Source organism: Alosa alosa, chromosome 12 (genome assembly GCF_017589495.1).
Source record: "Alosa alosa isolate M-15738 ecotype Scorff River chromosome 12, AALO_Geno_1.1, whole genome shotgun sequence".
Lineage (NCBI taxonomy): Eukaryota > Metazoa > Chordata > Actinopteri > Clupeiformes > Clupeidae > Alosa > Alosa alosa.
Window position 1 is genome coordinate 12,830,531 of NC_063200.1, and position 17,997 is coordinate 12,848,527.

The 17,997-nt window shown below is 45.7% G+C and overlaps 1 protein-coding gene across 2 annotated transcripts in view; it reads left to right on the plus strand.

Moving 5' to 3' along the window:
• The first annotated feature begins 10,607 nt into the window (after positions 1-10,607).
• The window catches only part of LOC125304403 (ephrin type-A receptor 5), a 62,441-nt gene continuing 55,051 nt past the window's right edge, over positions 10,608-17,997 (plus strand). For both annotated transcript variants that reach the window (XM_048258631.1, XM_048258632.1), the window contains exons 1-2: positions 10,608-10,945; positions 15,187-15,251. In XM_048258631.1, the coding sequence (XP_048114588.1) occupies positions 10,843-10,945; positions 15,187-15,251 (168 nt within the window). In that variant the 5' untranslated portion in view covers positions 10,608-10,842. The remainder of the gene's footprint in view (positions 10,946-15,186; positions 15,252-17,997) is intronic.

Genomic DNA, 17,997 nt, shown 5'->3' on the forward strand with positions numbered 1-17,997 from the left:
CATCAAAACATCAGGACTAGCTTCCTACAGTATAGTCATGCATCGTCAAAACATCAGGACTGGCTAGTCATGCATCGTCAAAACATCAGGACTGGCTTCCTATAGTCAATCAGGACTGGCTTCCTATAGTCATGCATCGTCAAAACATCAGGACTAGCTTCCTATAGTCCTGCATCGTCAAAACATCAGGACTGGCTTCCAATACTCTTACTTCAGCAAAACATCAGGGCTCACTTCCTATAGCAATTACCTCATTACATTCAGTATAAGTATATATACTCTTTTGATCCTGTGAGGGAAATTTGGTCTCTGCATTTATCCCAATCCGTGAATTAGTGAAACACACACAGCACACAGTGAGGTGAAGCACACCTGAAGCACATCCCGGCGCAGTGAGCTGCCTGCTACAGCGGCGCTCGGGGAGCAGTGAGGGGTTAGGTGCCTTGCTCAAGGGCACTTCAGCCGTGCCTACTGGTCGGGGTGGAACCGGCAACCCTCCGCATACAGGTCCGAAGTGCTAACCAGTAGGCTATGGCTGCCTTCTTCCTGACCTAATTTCATTTTCTGTTTTCAGTGTCTTTGTTGCTCTCACCAAGTCATGCAAAAATGAGAAGCGTATTCTCACCATCCTCGGTAGGCATAATTTGCAGTGAGGTCGCCTGATGTAGTCTTATGTGAGGCTGATGCAGTTGAGCCATCAGGCTGAATTATAATCAGGCTCTAAAGACTCTGAGATGGCTTTAGCAGAATGTTTATTGAGTTACTTTGGTTGCTATTAAAGGTTGATAACAATCGTCTCCATAGCGGCCGGGCACTCAGACGGACTGATGGCCTGAATATGTTACATGATGAAACAGCCATGCGGATAATTACCGCTGCATCAACGTAAACAAATTAGCCTCCTCAAACGGGCCGCTTATGGGAAGTTTTACGAGCTGCATGAAGACATCCGACGCACAGCCTAAACGGACATCTAAGTAGGTGTCCTCATGTCAGATCAATAAAGTTAACCAACTAAGCAACAAACAAAGATGCTCTTTTACAAACACAAAAACTGACTTGACAAAGTTGTCCTTGCTGGAAATCTAGGGGGATCTTTTTGATGCTCTCTCGTCTATGAGATCACAAGCTCACGGTCCCAGCTTTGTTCTCCATCACAGGCTCGAAGCCTTTCATTCCTCTTCCTCCTCTTCTTCCTCCTGTCATGTTGGAGGACAAATCCAAGGTCAGCCTCCCTTCTCCTTTTATTTATCTTGACTTTCACACCAACAGAAACTTTAGAAGTCAAGGAGCAAGCAGAGTTCGAGAGACACAGAGAGAGAGAGAGTAATATAAGAGAGGGAGTAAGTGTAATATAACCTCCCCCTTTTAAAATCGATATTCGGTACAGGAATGTTCCAGACACAGGTGAACTCGTACGGTATTCCTCTCGCAGCGTGTGCAGATGAGCCGACCTCAGGGTCATTAGCGTGGAAAGAGCAGGAAATGTGTAGAAGTGTAGCGGAGGCAAGTGATCTGCGATGTCAAATCAGAGGCTGACCACTGCCCAGGGGATGTCCGGTCGGCCGGCTGACCTTGGCTCTCTCATCTGCACTGAGCACGCTCAGTTGCTCGGCACAGCTACCCCACAAGCTGCAGTTATCACTCGCTTGTTCACCCCATCAGAGGTAAAGAATCATTTTCCCCAGCGCTAGCTTATGGGACACCTCTGGTTCTCGAGATCAGCTCAGACACTGTGCGAATTAAAATATTTAAAACCAGAAAGTCAGGTTTGCAGTTTTCTTTCCACTCTCAGACTGATAATCTAGTTGGATTTCAAATATAAAACCACAGATTGGTGGACATGTGGGAAAAAAAAAAGATTATTCATGATTTTTTTTGTAGCACTTTTACTAAGAAGTCCCAGGGGACTTCTGTGGGAAATTGCATTCTAAATCACTTCAGTCCGCTGTCCACCAAACCCGTTCCATTAGCTGGACCGAGTCCGTCCCTGCCTGGCACCAAAGACCGCAGTGACCCCTAATCAGAGCCCTGGGCTGGGGAGGGGGTGGGGGTGTAGGCTGGGGTGGGATCCGACTTTGATCCCTTTTTGTGCGTGTCCGAGGTCAGTGAGAATCACATGTCCGCAGTTCAGCCGTGGCTGAGTGGCTGAGTGTGCAGCGACTGAAGCTTTTTTCTCTTCTGTTTCTGTTTCATCTAATAAAGCTGTCTGCCATGACATGCCAGCTCTGAACATGCCTACTCCATTTCTCTCCCTCCCTCCCTCACTCAAGCATTGTTTCCTCTACCTCCCTTCCTTTCTCACTCCCTTCTTCCCTCTCTTTCTCTGTACCTTTCCTTCCATCCCTCTCTCTCTCTACCTCTCCTTCCATCCCTCTCTCTCTCTCTACATCTCCTTCCATCCCATCCTGCTCTCTCTCTCTCTCTCTCTCTCCATCCAGCCCACTGGCCTCCTTCCTCTGATTCTCCTCCCAACAGGACAGAGCAGATTATGCAGATGGAAGGGTGTGTGGGGGGGGTGGCTATTGTGTGTGTGTGTGTGTGTGTGTGTGTATGTGTGTGTGAGAGTGAGTGTGGGTGCAGTGTATTGTGTACGACGGGGAGACATTGTCTTTGCTCCTCTCTCTGGCTTGCCCACAGCGCAGGGCCGCCTCAGTGGGATAAACACCTAACAAAGCTGTTTAGCCCCACCGCTAAAGAGATGTGGCAGACCGGGGCGGATTCAGAACCAGGCTTCTCTCTTTCTTTTTCTATCTCTCTGTATCACTTCCACCCTCCCCCCCTCTCCCTCTCTCTCTGTCTCCCACCCTCCTTCCTCTCTCTCTCCCTCCCTCCCTCCATCTCTCTCTCCCCCCCCTCCCTCTCTCTCTCTGTCTCCCACCCTCTCTCACTCCCTGTCTCTCTCTTCCTTTGAAGTTTTAATTGCAGTCTCCCTCCCTGCACTGTGTATGCTATGTGTACATGCTGTGTGGGGCTTTGGCTGAGTCATCTCAAGTACACCACTTCCATGCAACACTCACACGGATTGGATTTGGGCAAATATCATCTGTTCTGATTGAACCCATGACCCCGTGACTCACAATGTTCTCTGTGGCTTCATTACCACCCCAGTTACCATTAGAGTTAAGCCATGTGGCTGAGTGTTGAAAACGCCTAACGTCCGACTGCAAACGACGATAAGAAAGTGAAGCATTAAGAATGATACCATTAGATTCATAAAATGACACAATGTGTCATATTAGAGTGACACCATCACCAACAACGAGAGGTTTTAAGGTTTTAAGCAGTAGAGATGATAATGTGTAATAATTTGTGTGTGTGATACATTTGTAGGTATCATTTAAATGAGTGTGTATGTGTGTGTAGGACTTGACTAGTGGCATTGACCAGATTTTCCACTTCCACATGACAATACTAAAAGGGCATCTCTAGAGCCAGCCATTTGGTTTGTTCCCTCTGGGTTACCGTAGAAAACATGGCCAGCTCCATGGAAGAGGACTTGCTCCCAATGAGCGCAATGACTCATAGTTACAGGTGATTAAACACTAATTAAAACATAATTACTATGCTCCATTTCTGTTGATAGACCTCCTCCCCTAAATCCCACACCATACCTTTAAGGCACAGACTGCACGGAGGGTGCCTCTGCATTCTTATGGGTTCATTTGGATCCACAACACTTTTGTCACGATCACGCCTCTCATTTACAGTTCTCTGGCGTTTTCAAGCCCCTGAAACACAAGGATTTGGAAGTGCTGTTGGCCCGTAACTGTAAATACACCCGTTCTCTTCCTGTTTCCTTCCCTGATTCGTCATTCTCCTCAAATGACTGTTCTCAAAAGGACCCTTTAGGACCCTTTCTCCAAAGAAAATGACGAGAAATCAGCTGTGTAATTATCCATGACTAGCAAGGGTACAAAGACAGAGAACAAATTACAAGCCTTGCTTACCTTGTTGTCTTTGCAGGAAGCTATTATTTAGTTAAATTCTGCATGTGCAAATTCTACAATGCTACAGCTGCCTAAGTATGCAGGAGGAAAGCTATCACTCAAGCTATCTGCAACATTACTGACAAGTGTGAATGGCCAAGGGGATTTGCATGAATTAATGTGATTTGCACAAATGGATCATTTGATACGTGTGTTCAGGGTATCATATGGATACAGATTGGATTTGAAACAGAGCTGAAACACTTATATAGACACATGCATGAATCATTTTAGTATTAATCTGGCTATAGCCACAATCCTAGTTCTGTGTCACACAAAATCCCAGCCCCATAATGGAGGGGGTGGGGCAAGTGTAATTGTGCTCAAGTATCAACAACCTTTAGAGAAAAAAACAAATCGGAATAATGGATATCATAATAAAACTACACAATGCACTTAATGGGGGCAGCTGTGGCCTACTGGTTAGTGCCTCGGACCTGTAACCGAAGGGTTGCCGGTTCGAGCCCCGACCAGTAGGCAAGGCTGAAGTGCCCTTGAGCAAGGCACCTAACCCCTCACTGCTCCCCGAGCGCCGCTGTTGTTGCAGGCAGCTCACTGCGCCGGGATAAGTGTGTGCTTCACCTCACTGTGTGTTCACTGTCAAAAGAGTATATATACTTATACTTAATGCATGATTACTTTCACCAACCTCACTTAAATATTTTGGTGCTAATATGCATGGCAAGTGACAGCACACTCATTTTGGTGCGAATATGCGGAGAACTTTACTTTCACCAGCCTCACTTACGTGCACTGCAATAAGGAAAGTTAATAAGGACGTCTTGCTCAATGCTCCCATGTACTTTCACTGCTTTATGGGAGCATTGAGCAGGACATCAGTTCAGTAGAATTGATTGTGCTTGTGAGACAACTGCTTTACAGGCAGTAATGTTATCACCAAGGGTACCATCAGTTGTGTGTGTGTTTTTTTATGATGCCATCAGTTAAAGCTCTGCTACTGGAGTGAATGCAAATTTTGTTGGCATCAGTCACTTCTTCATGTTTTACTCCACTTTCAGTTTTACATCAAATACATATCACGCAGAAACATAATAATTAGACATAGCCAGTGCCTGATTGCCGTCTGTCTTTCTCTGTCTTTGCTATGAGACACGTGTTAGGGACAAGCATCGGAGATTTGATTGCTTCCTGGGTTTTGTTTGCGTTCCGTAAATCACCCAGCTGCCTGTCTGACTGCAGCCATCAAGAAAATATATTTGCCGGCGTAATAAATGAACGCCTGGCGACATCAGGAACCTGTGAGCCTGAGCACACCTGGGGCGGAATGATCTCCAATTCTATTAGGCGATAGGCCAGCGGTAAGCAGCATGGGAAAACAGAAAACAGCATATATCTTATTTAACTCATCACTGGGCACCAGGAGATGCACTCCTCATGCACTGTGTTCATTTACATCAAGAGCATGCTGTTTGTTTTCTAATCATGGCATCGTGTAGTTTGGGGAAACTGATTTAATTCACAGCTCCATGGCTTCCTATGGACAGAATACTGATGTCTCACAGCTAGGGGATGGTGACGGTGATGGCTGTAAGGGGCTTAAGCATGCACTATGCTCCTTATGCCTGGCTGAAAGAGAGTTGGGTATCTATCATGGAAATGTGGGCAGAGGGTACTAGATAAAATTACTTCCCAATCCTGCTTAATAAATGATGTAAAAGATCACATTTAACCTTGATGCGAATACTGGTTTTCTCCTGTTCCTGTGGCACAGCAGGATCCAAAATATAATGTAAGTGCTCCACATTTACTGCTTAAGCCTCCGGTATGACACACACACACACTCACACACACACACACACACACACACACACACAGACACACACACACACACACACACACACACTCTCTCTCTCTCACACACACACACAGACACTGACATCCCCCCTCACCACACACACACACACACACACACACACTCTCTCTCTCTCTCTCTCTCTCTCTCTCTCTCACACACACACACACACACACACACACACACACTGACATCCCCCCTCACCACACACACACACACACACACACACCAAGCCCCCAACTACAACTGCTGAGCGTGGATGTTTGATGAGAGAGTGGTCATCTACCCGCCCCATGGCCTCCCACTGTTTCCAGTCCAGTAAGGACCTTGAGGGGCAGAGCAGGGTAGGGTAGGGTACGGCGGAGAGGAGAGGAGACAAGAGGATAGGAGAGGAGACGAGAGGAGAGGAGGAGAGGAGAGGAGAGGAAAGGAGAGGAGAGGAAAGGAGAGGAGAGGAGAGGAGTTGAGAGGATAGGAGAGGAGAAAAGTGACACTGTGGTGGATCACCTCTCTCTCGCACTAACGTACTGTGATAGTTTCCTCTCGTAGACCAAACATTAAGATTAAGTGGCCTCCCAGCGTGTGACATGGGATTAGTGTTTAATGCGCAGTATTACCCAGACTGGGGCCTCCAACAGACCCAGGCCTGGACACAGGCAGGCAGGGAGATGAGACGTTAACACAGTTGTGCCGGGGTAACAGACGGACGGCCATTTCAGACCCCCCCCCCCTTCCACACACACACACACACTCCCAACCCCCTCACCCCCTCCTGTAAGAAGATTTGTACTGGAGACAGCTGGGCCAAGCAGTGCACAGCCAAAATGAAGCTCCACCAGGCTGGATATTGAGGGCACTCTTATAAGGGTGTGTGTGTGTGTGTGTGTGTGTGTGTGTGTGTGTGTGTGTGTGTGTGTGTGTGTGTGTGTGTGGGGGTGTGTATGCATGTGTGTATGTGTGTGTGCTTCAGGCAAATTTAGGCTTCTTTTATAGTGTTTCAGGAGCAGAGTTGCCATGAAGCGGATAAAGCATCGCTAGAGAGCTGAACAGTCAGTGTCATCAGCCAAATCATCGCCTGCTATTACTGTAGAATCACACGCTGCCAAAATGGTACCCAAAGGTTTCTTTAGTCACATCCTGTGTAAGCATTGAGTCTTGCTCAAAGTAAATCATCTGTAATCAGTGAATAAAGCCAGAGACTTTCTAATGAGGAGACACAGCACTCAAAAAATCCTCCATTGAAATGCATGGGGTTAGTTTGTAACGCCAATATGGCCGTTGTCTACACAAACCCACAGCTACGGCTGTGCGGTGTGTTTATGTGCTGGGTGATTGTGGGAAGTGGCTGTACACTAACTAACTCCCTTTCCCAGTAATGCGCTGGACACTGACCCCTGAAATTAAACATTTGTTCTGGTTGGATAAAGGGGCTTAGAGAGGTACTACACACTTGCTCCTAAAACCTCCCCCGAGCAGTGCAGCTTAGCACCCCCCTCTGCCCCCCCCCCCCCACACACACACCCTCACACACACCCCTAAACACCAGCTTTCCACTGAGCAGTTTGACTGATTTCCATGCCGCCGCTCAGCTGAAGTGACATCCCGATCACTGCACCTGAAGCGATGTGCTACCTGTAATTATCATTACGTAAAGCACAAGACACTAATTAGCTCTTAAATGCAGACGTTAATCTCTCAACGCAATCCAATCAGTCATTGGGATTTCTTTAAATTGGGGGTGATGCCAATGATGTCGTCTATATTCGACTTACGACTGAGAGCTCTACTCTACCACAGAACAGAGGAAAGCAGGCTATAACTGGCTGTATGACATTAACAAAGGCTTTTTTCTCATGCTTTACACTTCTATGAAAGGCTCCGATCTCAGCGACACAGACAGCGAGAGGACAAAGCTGCCCATGCTTGCTGGGTTTAGGGCTGCCCTGCTCTACTTTGGGGGTAGTTTGTATGCTGGTCACATAATGACCATATGTTAGCGCTTCTCCGCGAGTTACAGTACCTTAACCCAGCCCACTGCTCCGCCACCAGGGTGGGTTGACTGCCAGATCTACCATCAACTGCAAGGTTAAGGTCTGAATAATATGACCTTGAAAAGGACTCATTCTATTGTTCTCAGGCAGGAACGTGTGTTTAATAGAAAGTAGCCCAAAATGATGCAACTGAGTAACATTAATGTTATTTATTGTATTCATATCTTGTGGTTATTTGGGTCTAGTTATGGCTATATTGAAATTGTATAACCATTTAATTTGTTTATTCCTCAAACTGGGAGGTATGTGCACTTCAGAGGGTGCTGGGAGACAAAACTCGTTTGAATTCTATCAAAAAATAATTATCTTCCTGAGATCATTATGGTCTCCCAAGGGGGCTGGCCAAAATGTTCTAATCTCACACAAACACACACACTCCCATTCCTAATGCTCACTGGTCTCAGATCGCTTCCGTTTTTTTTTTTTTTTTTTTTTTTTTTTTTTTTTTCTGTTTTGTCAATCTATCACGTAGTATGAGAAAACAATCATGTATTTTGGAGCAGCAAATGCCCCTTCTCTGTGGAGTTCACTGGTTAAGTGATTAGAAATCGCCCACTCCACTCCACTCCACTGCCTGAACAATGTCTGTCACCTATGCTCGTTGTGCTTTCCCCATAGTCTGGAGACCCTGTGACCAGGACTGGACTTGTCCCAGCTGAATTTGTGGGTAAACACGAGGCCAGTCCTCCCCAGTCCTGCGCTCCCGAGCGCTCCCGTGGCCTGTGTAAACAGCAGTGAGTGCTTATCGGTGCCGACAGCACAGCTGCAGCTGCCGAAACCGGACCTCCACTCCGCTCCGCTCCTCTCGCCTCCACAGCCTGACACATGACCTGCTGTCCCTTGGTCACCTGTGGCTGTTCTCTCTACCCGCACCGTAGGCTGCATACTCAAGCGGTCACCCTACTGAAGGTGACGATTGGGAAGAAAAAATAAAGTGAATAAAAACAAAGGTGTAATCAACAACAGATTGATATTAAATGTAAGGTGGCCATGCCTAATCACTGGCAGGGCATAGAAATGGATAGTGGGTGTCATTTAGGTCAGTTGAAAGATTCATAGGTCATTATGCCCCAGGCAGACATTGGGCCATTGTTTTCAGGGACGTCGTCATCACGTTTGCAATTGCACATTTATCAATAAATAAGGGTCCTAATCTCCCAACCTGCCAGAAGCATCTCCAAGGCTCGGACTCTTATCTCGAAGCATGACGGGGGCAGGAAATTGGCCATCAGGGATTAAATAATGTTTTACAGGAGCAATTTAGTGTTCACTAATGAATGGAAGTATGTGTGAGCACAAGAGAGGCAAAGCGTTCCTGTTCACCGTGTGATTAAAATGACAAGTGAAAGAACTAATCAAATTGGCAGGACACAATAATGGTTAATTTTGCAGAAACACCCCCCACACACACACACACACACACACACACAGACACACACACACCCCACGGAGCAGCGCTGACGATTGAGGATGAAGCTGGCGCGGCGGTGATTCTTTAGCCTGTCACTTTCACGTCCCAAAGTTGAAACATGAAGCGATGGATCCCGCTGTTCCCTGCATTCCTCTCCCCGTCTGCCTGAATGGGCAAAGCTGAGGAGCGTGGGAGGTGTCACGGGGGCACCCCACTGGAATATGGGTAATAATTAAGGAGACCAAAGCAATTCAGAGACATTATAAAGATGGAGAGTTCTTTTTTGGTGAGGGCACATGAGAAAAAAAGAGAAAACATAATTGTCTGCCACCATCTTTCTTTTAAATTGTTAAAGAACTTGAGAACAATAGAAAATTGTTTTTCCCTAAGGACTGCTAAATTGGGTTACATACTGTAGTTCCATATTAGGAAATGCTTGAAGAAATGCAATGTATTTCCCAATCTTTCGTTGCATTCTGAAAACTCCATTCTCTGCTGTATATGGTTATAGTTTGACACAGCATTCACACATACCTTTAGTTTTTTGCAATAACCCTGGGAATGAAGGATGACAGTTGTTTGCTGAAATGTCATTACAAAACTTCCTGAAGCTGTTTCCATGCTGCTGTAGTAAACATCTTTGCATGGTGGCACTGAAGAGTCGTCCAAAGGGAGGAATGAGTTCCAGTCTGTGGCAGCCATAGACAGTCAAAGAAAGGTTGCAGCTAACTATGAAATAGCGGATGTGGGCCTACTGTTTGTTTAATTCTCCATGGGATGACAGCCTACTGTGAATAGATATCACCTATTGTACATTCTTTCATCTATTCTCTGAAAAGAACATGACCCAGAAGTGTTTAAAATAATATATATTCCAATCCTATCCCATTTATTTTAGATTGACAGTTACTTTTAGGAGGGAGTGTGTTGTGTAATATGTGTTGAAAAATTTTTGAAAAACATTTTGTTTTTTGGATAACATTAAATATATTTCCTACATATCCTAGCCCTATGTCATTGTCTTATGTCCTTGTTGTGGCCTATAAACAGGAAATCATAGCCTTTGCTAAAGTGCTGAGTTTGAAGCGACTTGCCTCTCACTGTCAATTAAGCTTTGAGTCGTCATTTCGATTGCTAAGACAATCAGTAACAAATTCCCCACTTCTATGTTGCTACTTGATCCTGTATCGAATTTGTTTTGACTGTTATCTGTCTCTCACCCCAGACCGAATAACCCTATCATACCTCCATCGTATTTCACTAAACAACAGACATTGACTCATCAGCGGCTGTCGGTTGGACTTCTCTTTGTGGTTTACTCCGCCCCCGCGTGCACTCGGTCTGCGCGGGTACTGACAGCTCGGCTGCTTCAACCGGAGAAGCTCTCCATGCCACAACAGACCGAAGCCGTGCGCGCTGCCTCACCACACCGGTCAAATGCGGCTTTATTTCCTTACAACTTTCACAACTGACACTCATGTCTCCGCCAGGCTACTGTCGGTAACGCTACACTGAGTTGAAAATCCAGTGCTTTGATTTCGTGCTCAGTGCAAAAACGGCATTTTCTGTCAAACGACTATGGTTTCGCAGTGGAGTTATATCAAACCTCTTTGCATTAAAGTGTGGATCTGTCTTCTCAGCTGTGCTGCGTTGAGGACACTCAGTATACCAAATAATGAAGGTAGGATGCACATTACTTTCCTGTCATTTTGTGTTTGACACTGATGCCCTGTTACGCGCGGGGTCCATTTAAAAAGTACTCCGGAGCATGTGGGTACGGATCAGGGCACAGGCTGTATTGAAACCTGTATTTGACACATGTCTAACGATTTTATTTGGAAGTGTGGCAAAAATGTCTTGTTCATTCACATATATTTGCCTGTAACGATGGCTATTTGGTCTAATTCAACGGTTGTCACCTAACCGACCCGAAACGGATGATAAAACTGCCTCTACAGAACAGGTTTCGTCTGCGCGTATTGTAGCCGTTGCATCTGAATGATTAGGTCACACACAGTGTTAAAAGTTCTTGTTAGATATTACTCCCCTGCTCTTGAGGTAGTCGACAATACTTCTTCATGCTTCGTATCGGATCAAAGGAAAGTGCCTCAGTGTGTCGCCAACCTAAAGTTCAAATGTCACCACGTGTGGTTAACCATATGGTTGACTCATTCAGAATTGCGATTACGGCGCGTCCCCTTGATAACGATGTCCAGGAACATGTTCTTGCCGGGTCCATAAAACCTCGCCTACCTTTGCGCTTTTTGATTACTGCCGAAAATACGACAAAGCGCGTTCCCTACTGTTTAGGGAAGTGCAAATGTAGAAAGGCTAATAGTTCATCAACATGAATAGACGATTAATTCATTAAAATTATTATAAGGCAAAATAAGTGAATGCGATGGCATTGATGAGAATAAATGACAAGTACTGTGCGTGTTACAACATAGTACTTTGTAGCAGTAAGATAAACACCATTTAAAAGTGTCCATGTGAACATTGGTCGGATGCTGTTAATGAAATTAAAACCTTTTTTTACTCAAGATGTCATTGTGTGACTCTCCAAATTCCTATTTTATGTTTTGCAGAAGGAATATATTCAGCAATGTGTAAATATACGGTTCTTTGAGCCTGGTGCATTGTTGTGCATTCATAAATGAAAAACTCACTCATATATAGATGAGGTAGTGATTTTGTTATGTGCATTTCACAGTATTTCTATAATTTGTCTGTGTTAATATTTATACTTGAATAATCATGATAGTCCTGGCTTGGCACCACTGGTGTTTAGAAGTTTAAGACAGTGACTTAGGGTCATGACTTCAGGCCTTCCACTTTTACAGTAAGTTGGACTGAGTTGGAAATAATCTATAGGTTGAATATACACGTTAAGTGTTCACATTATGTGCAACATCTTTCATAGGGTTGTGTGAATTTGGTGTTTTTTTTTTATCTTTTGTTTTGTTTTAAATTTGTTGTGATCATGTTCTCAGACTTAGAAGTCAGAGTGGCGGCAGCATAAAGGCAGCAGTATGCCTTTTGCATGTCTAAACTACGGTGGCGACAAGACAAAGACAAGACAAAGACCGCATGACTGAGACAGTCGTTAATCGCAATATAACAAAATGCCAAGTCTCACCATAATCATAACTACCAGAATCATTTCTTTGATGCCTTCAATAGCAGTTTGATGTCATTTCATAACATACTGCAATATTATATAACTTAATAATAGTAAGGCACATGTCAATTTCCTTTTTATATATATATATATATATATATATATATATATATATATATATATATATATATATTTAGTTATTGTTTGATATTTGCCTTCTCAGGACTTGGTGCAGTTCAAGAGAGGATTTAAATGAGCAGTTTAAATGAGACAGCATATGGATAATGCACAGCAGGCTGACAGCAAAGTGATTGATTATAGGGCAGCAATGCTTCACTGACACAGACAGACAGCAGGTTGGGCCAGAATCCCTCTGCCAATATGGACACTACGATGACCTAAAGAGAGGGAGAGAGAAAAGAGAGAAAAAAGAGAGAGAAGGAGAACAACCGCCTCTTTAAATGAGCTCTGTCTGCCTGCGACTCCCTTACCCACCGGGCACAAGCTGCCGGACGGGACGGCCGCACTTTTCTGTCTATATCGGGGGAAACTCCACAACAGAAACCCATTTATGGAACTCCGCACAGCTGCTGGCTTCTCAGAGGCCGCATTCCAGCAGCTTGTTTGCTCTTTAGGGGAAATGGTTCTGTTTTTGAGTGTTTCAATAACAAAGTATCCCTGGGTTGTGTTCAAATTTGTTCAAATTTGTTGTTTTTTTTTTTTTTTTTACACACGGTAATGGGTCAGCCTGGAGATGTCAACAACAGAAGATAATTTCCATATCTAGCTTCTGTAGAAACGGCAAGATGAGACCAAATTTTTTTAAGTTTCCAATTTATTAATTTGTTTATTGATCTACTTTAGTAGATCTACTTTGCTTTTGTGAAAAATCTTCGAGTTGGAGGGACAGTACATCGAACAAGTAGTGCTAGAGAGTGGACAACAGTGCAGCGCAGCACAGCACAGAATTAACTGTGTCTTTGTTCCAGACAGTCTTTCCTCCATCGCCTGATGGACACTACCCCCCGACAGTGATCTAGTTCAGCACTCACTACTTCTGCTGTTGTTCTAATTAGGCCTTTGTGCTTTTCCTCAGGACACATTTTATTTTAAGTAGAACAATGCACATCAATGTCTGTCATTCAAGTGGTGTGCTTACACACACTCACACACACACACACACACACACACACACACACATACAGAGACACACACACACAGTCACACACACACACACAGACCCCATTTAGCTGATTGCTACATGTAGGATTTGTAAGGTTTGAAATGACGGGGTTGTCTGAGAGTATGGACTGGTTTGCCTACTGCAGTGTGAGATTTTGCTGGACGGCACATTGTCCCTCCAGGCACCCGTGTAGCCGTGTCCATACAGTACTTTTTCATTCTCTCCCATTCTTCCCATTACATCTCTGTTATCAATGAAAACCTTCAATATGTATCAAAGTTATTCCCACTCTCAGGCAGAGGTCCAGGGCACACGCATGGCCATCTCTAAGCGGTGCATTGTAACACGTATGGCCATCTCTAAGCGGTGCATTGTAACACGTATGGCCATCTCTAAGCGGTGCGTTGAAACACGTATGGCCGTCTCTAAGCGGTGCGTTGTAACACGCATGGCCATCTCTAAGCGGTGCATTGTAACACGGATGGCCATCTCTAAGCGGTGCATTGTAACACATATGGCCATCTCTAAGCGGTGCATTGTAACACGTATGGCCATCTCTAAGCGGTGCGTTGAAACACGTATGACCATTTCTAAGCGGTGCGTTGTAACACATACTGTATGGCCATCTCTAAACGCAGCGTTGTAACACCTATGGCCATCTCTAAACGGCGCGACGTTGTCTGTGGCTGCTGGAGGCTTCCTGCGGCCCCTTCATGCGTGACCGGCGTTATCGTATGTTAATGGAGGTGGTCTGGGCGGCGCCAGCCGTAATTGCTGTGCGCGGGAGGGGGGGGCGGGGGGCCATTAACCGCGACGCAGTGCCAGGGACCTCCGGCCGCCACAGCTGAGCCCGGCTGATTGGATCGTGCAGAAAGGTCACACCAGGAAGCACGCTCGGCTGATGGGCCATGAGTGAATTGATCAGCGGAGTGTAGCACACAAATGTTTGGACCGAGCCAACACTCGTGCACTCCAGGGTTGTGCACAATTCGAATTGCAATTCTGCTTCCTGTTTGCTACCTCAATTTAAATGCAAGTGGAATTCAAGAATTTTATTGGAATTTAAGAGCCAGTTTCAATTCAATTCTGGAATTTTGCACAAGCCTGATCATAAATGACACTTCAGCTCAGGTAGTGGTGGGTAGTAAACTTGTGCAGTAAACTCAGGCACCCATACTGCTGTGAATGGGATGTGCTGTGTATGGATATGGTTATAAGGACTGAGTAAGTAGAATGTGACATTTAGTACTTGTGAAATAAAATGGTATTAAAACCCTTACATTAATTCAACAAATTATACTCAAGGCAATGGAGGATGTCATTTAAATTATACTCTCATTTTGTGCTGGTTGTATGAGTGAGGATGCCAATGAAAGTGTGTGACTGATTGCTGTTGTCTTTGTACGTTAGACCAATACGAGTGTGTGAGAGGCTTGGCTGGTGTTGTTGCCAGCTTTCGCTTTTAGTCCTTTTGAAAGCGGGGTGTATCAAAATAGTTTTTGAAATGGAGACTTTTTCCTCTGCAGACCTGCAGTCGTGTTTTGAAAGTGGTGCGCTGAATCGAGAGCCTCGCAAGGCAACTTAATATGTCCTCTTTTCTCTTTGTGCCTTTCTGCAGTGAATTTACTGGATTCTCGGTCTGTGATGGGTGACGACGGATGGATAGCCTACCCAAAGAACGGGGTAAGTTTCACGGTCCAGCCACACCGCAGGCGGCATTAACACACAGTCCGGACGCGTCTCAAGGTCTCACTTTCCCCCTGAGTGCAGGCTCAGACAAGCCCCAAAGTGAAAAATAATGGACTATTCGTCAGAGCATATGACCTTTCCTTGTCTTCTGGACCCATCAGGTTTACATAGTGCCTTGAAAATACAGTACACTGCTCGATTTCATGTGCATTTTTAACGGTGTGTGTAACCCTGATGTTGCTCTCGTGTTACTTTTACACAAATGTGAAAAATACTTTTTTTTAAACTATATTTAAACATGACCTGTAAGGAGAACCTAGAATCAGTAAACAGTATCGATGCTATATGTGTTTAACATTACATTTTAGCCTGCATATTTAAACAGAAAACACATACACAAAATGTATGGTCATTAAAAGTCCAAAGAGGATGCAGGTCTGCCCAATTTGACATTTTGCTTTAATGTTGTGGGCATGAGGCTGCCTGATCTGGAAATAAATGTTCACCGGTGAAGAGGTAAATCTCAGGAGGGTTTCTCAGCAGTGTATTGTGTATGCCTTGCAGTGTCTTTGTGCGTGTGGGAGTGAAGCTCTCTGGGTTGTGTACAGTGGATGTCTGTCAGCGCTGCGTTGCTCGTTCTCGCCGCTGTTTCAGGGGCCGCGGCGTGTAAGCGCCGGGCCCAGCTGGCGTCGAGTCCTTTGTTGTTGCTGGAGCTCAAACAGCTCGCGGCTCCGGCGGTCCTATCGGCTTCCTGTGGCGGAGCCCGGGCCGTCTCCAGCTCATTGTGTAGCTTCAATAATGCAGCTTCTCCCACAATAAAAAGGGCCTTTTTCACTCTCCAGCTATGCAGCACCGCTGCACCTGTTCTGGCACATGATGAATATCCCTCGCGGTTTTGAAAAGGGACGTGGAAACCTGACCCCCGGGTGTGGGCAGCCGGGCGCTAGATTTAGCGTTTATGACACGAGAGAGAGAGCTCATCAGTCACACGGCGATGAGAGCGTGTCCATGCAAAGTCCATCACAAACTTACAGGGGGAACTGTCCCCCGAGCGAACTGCTGGTGTTTCAGGCGAGCGGCCACCACTGCTGAATAATGACGTAATGCTGCAACAGTGTGTCATTAGTGAACACAAAAGCAGGCCGTGCCACCAAAAGTGATGTATGACTGCAGCTCAGCATTAGTTAGCATTTGGAAATGTTAACATATTCTCATTTGCATCCACTGAGAGGCGGTAAGGTCATACAGTAACTTTAGCGCAGAACATTTAAATAATTTTTAAAAGAAAATAAATGCTTATTTCATAGGAAGCGACTTCAGAGCTGTGCATTAGATATGACATCTGCTCTGATCCTGCATGCCCACACTGATTTGGTGTATTATTTAGGGATTGCATTTCTCTTCAGTTGACTGTGTGCAATTTGTTTAATTAGGTCAGTGGAATCTGTAACAGATGCCGCTGACAAACGATGGGCTTTAGATTCCCCGACTTCAAAGCACACCACTGACTGAACGGCTACCTTGGCAGAAACAGTGGACGGGTGAAGCCCACCAAAAGAAAAAAAAAGACAGAAGACATTTTACCCCCCCCATTTCCACCACTTGCTTTCTGTCTTTCTGAACTGTTCTGAGGGTGTTGGGCTGAGCCCAGCTTTTCCAAATCAACCAGACGATTTGCCGGAGCTCAGCTAAATCCTGGCTTTGTGCTGGCCGAGGGTGCCCGCAGACCCCCCCAACACACACACACACACACACACACACACACACACACACCCACACACTTCCTTTGCTGAAGGGGAATGACACGTACCTGACCCCCACTGTTAAAGCCTCTTCATACCCTAACATTACCTCTGTGCTGAGGGGGAGGTGGGCTAAAAACAGCTGAGAGAGTGAGAAAGAGAGAGAGAAAGAGAGCGGGAGAGAGAGAAAAAGAGAGCGGGAGAGAGAGAGAGAGGGAGACCAACATGCGTGTATTTATTCTTGCTGAGGGTTTTGAAGTTGGCTGTGTGTCACGGCAGGGCATCCATTTCCCTGTGTCCCCAGCCGAGGCAAGCCTCACCTGTGACAGGGGAACAGCAGGTGTGTGTGTGTGTGTGTGTGTGTGTGTGTGTGTGTGTGTGTGTGTGTGTGTGGTGGAGGGGGCGGAATGGACGCTAATGATGTGTTATGGGGATGGAGTCCTATGGGGTTAGAGCAGAGCACACTCTCCATTTTCTCTCTCTCTCTCTCTCTCTCTCTCTCTCCCTCTTTCACTCTGAGTGGGTGATGAGGGGTGAGGTGGGGGAAGGAAAGGCTCAGTGTGTGTGTGTGTGTCTGGGTCAGTGTGAGTGTGTGCATTTGTGGGGCAAAGGGTTAGTGTGGACTCATTATTGAGTGTTGTATATGTGTGTGTGTGTGTGTGTGTGTGTGTGTGTGTGTGTGTGTGTGTGTGTGTGTGTGTGTGTGTGTGTGTGTGTGTGTGTGTGTGTGTGTGTGTGCATGAAAGAGAGAGGTGGGGGAGAGAGAGAGAGAGAGAGAGAGAGAGAGAGAGAGAGAGAGAGAGAGAATGTGTGTACTGTGCTGGTGTAAATTGAGGCATTGAGGGAAGCTGGTATGTGTTTGTGTGTGTGTGTGCCAGTGTGTGGGTGTGTGTGTTTGAGATGTTGAGACCTTTGCGCAAACATGTGTGTTTAGAGCGTCCTGGTGTCAGCGCTGCGGCTGATTCGACATGACCTGGAAGTGTTCATGCAGTGTGTGT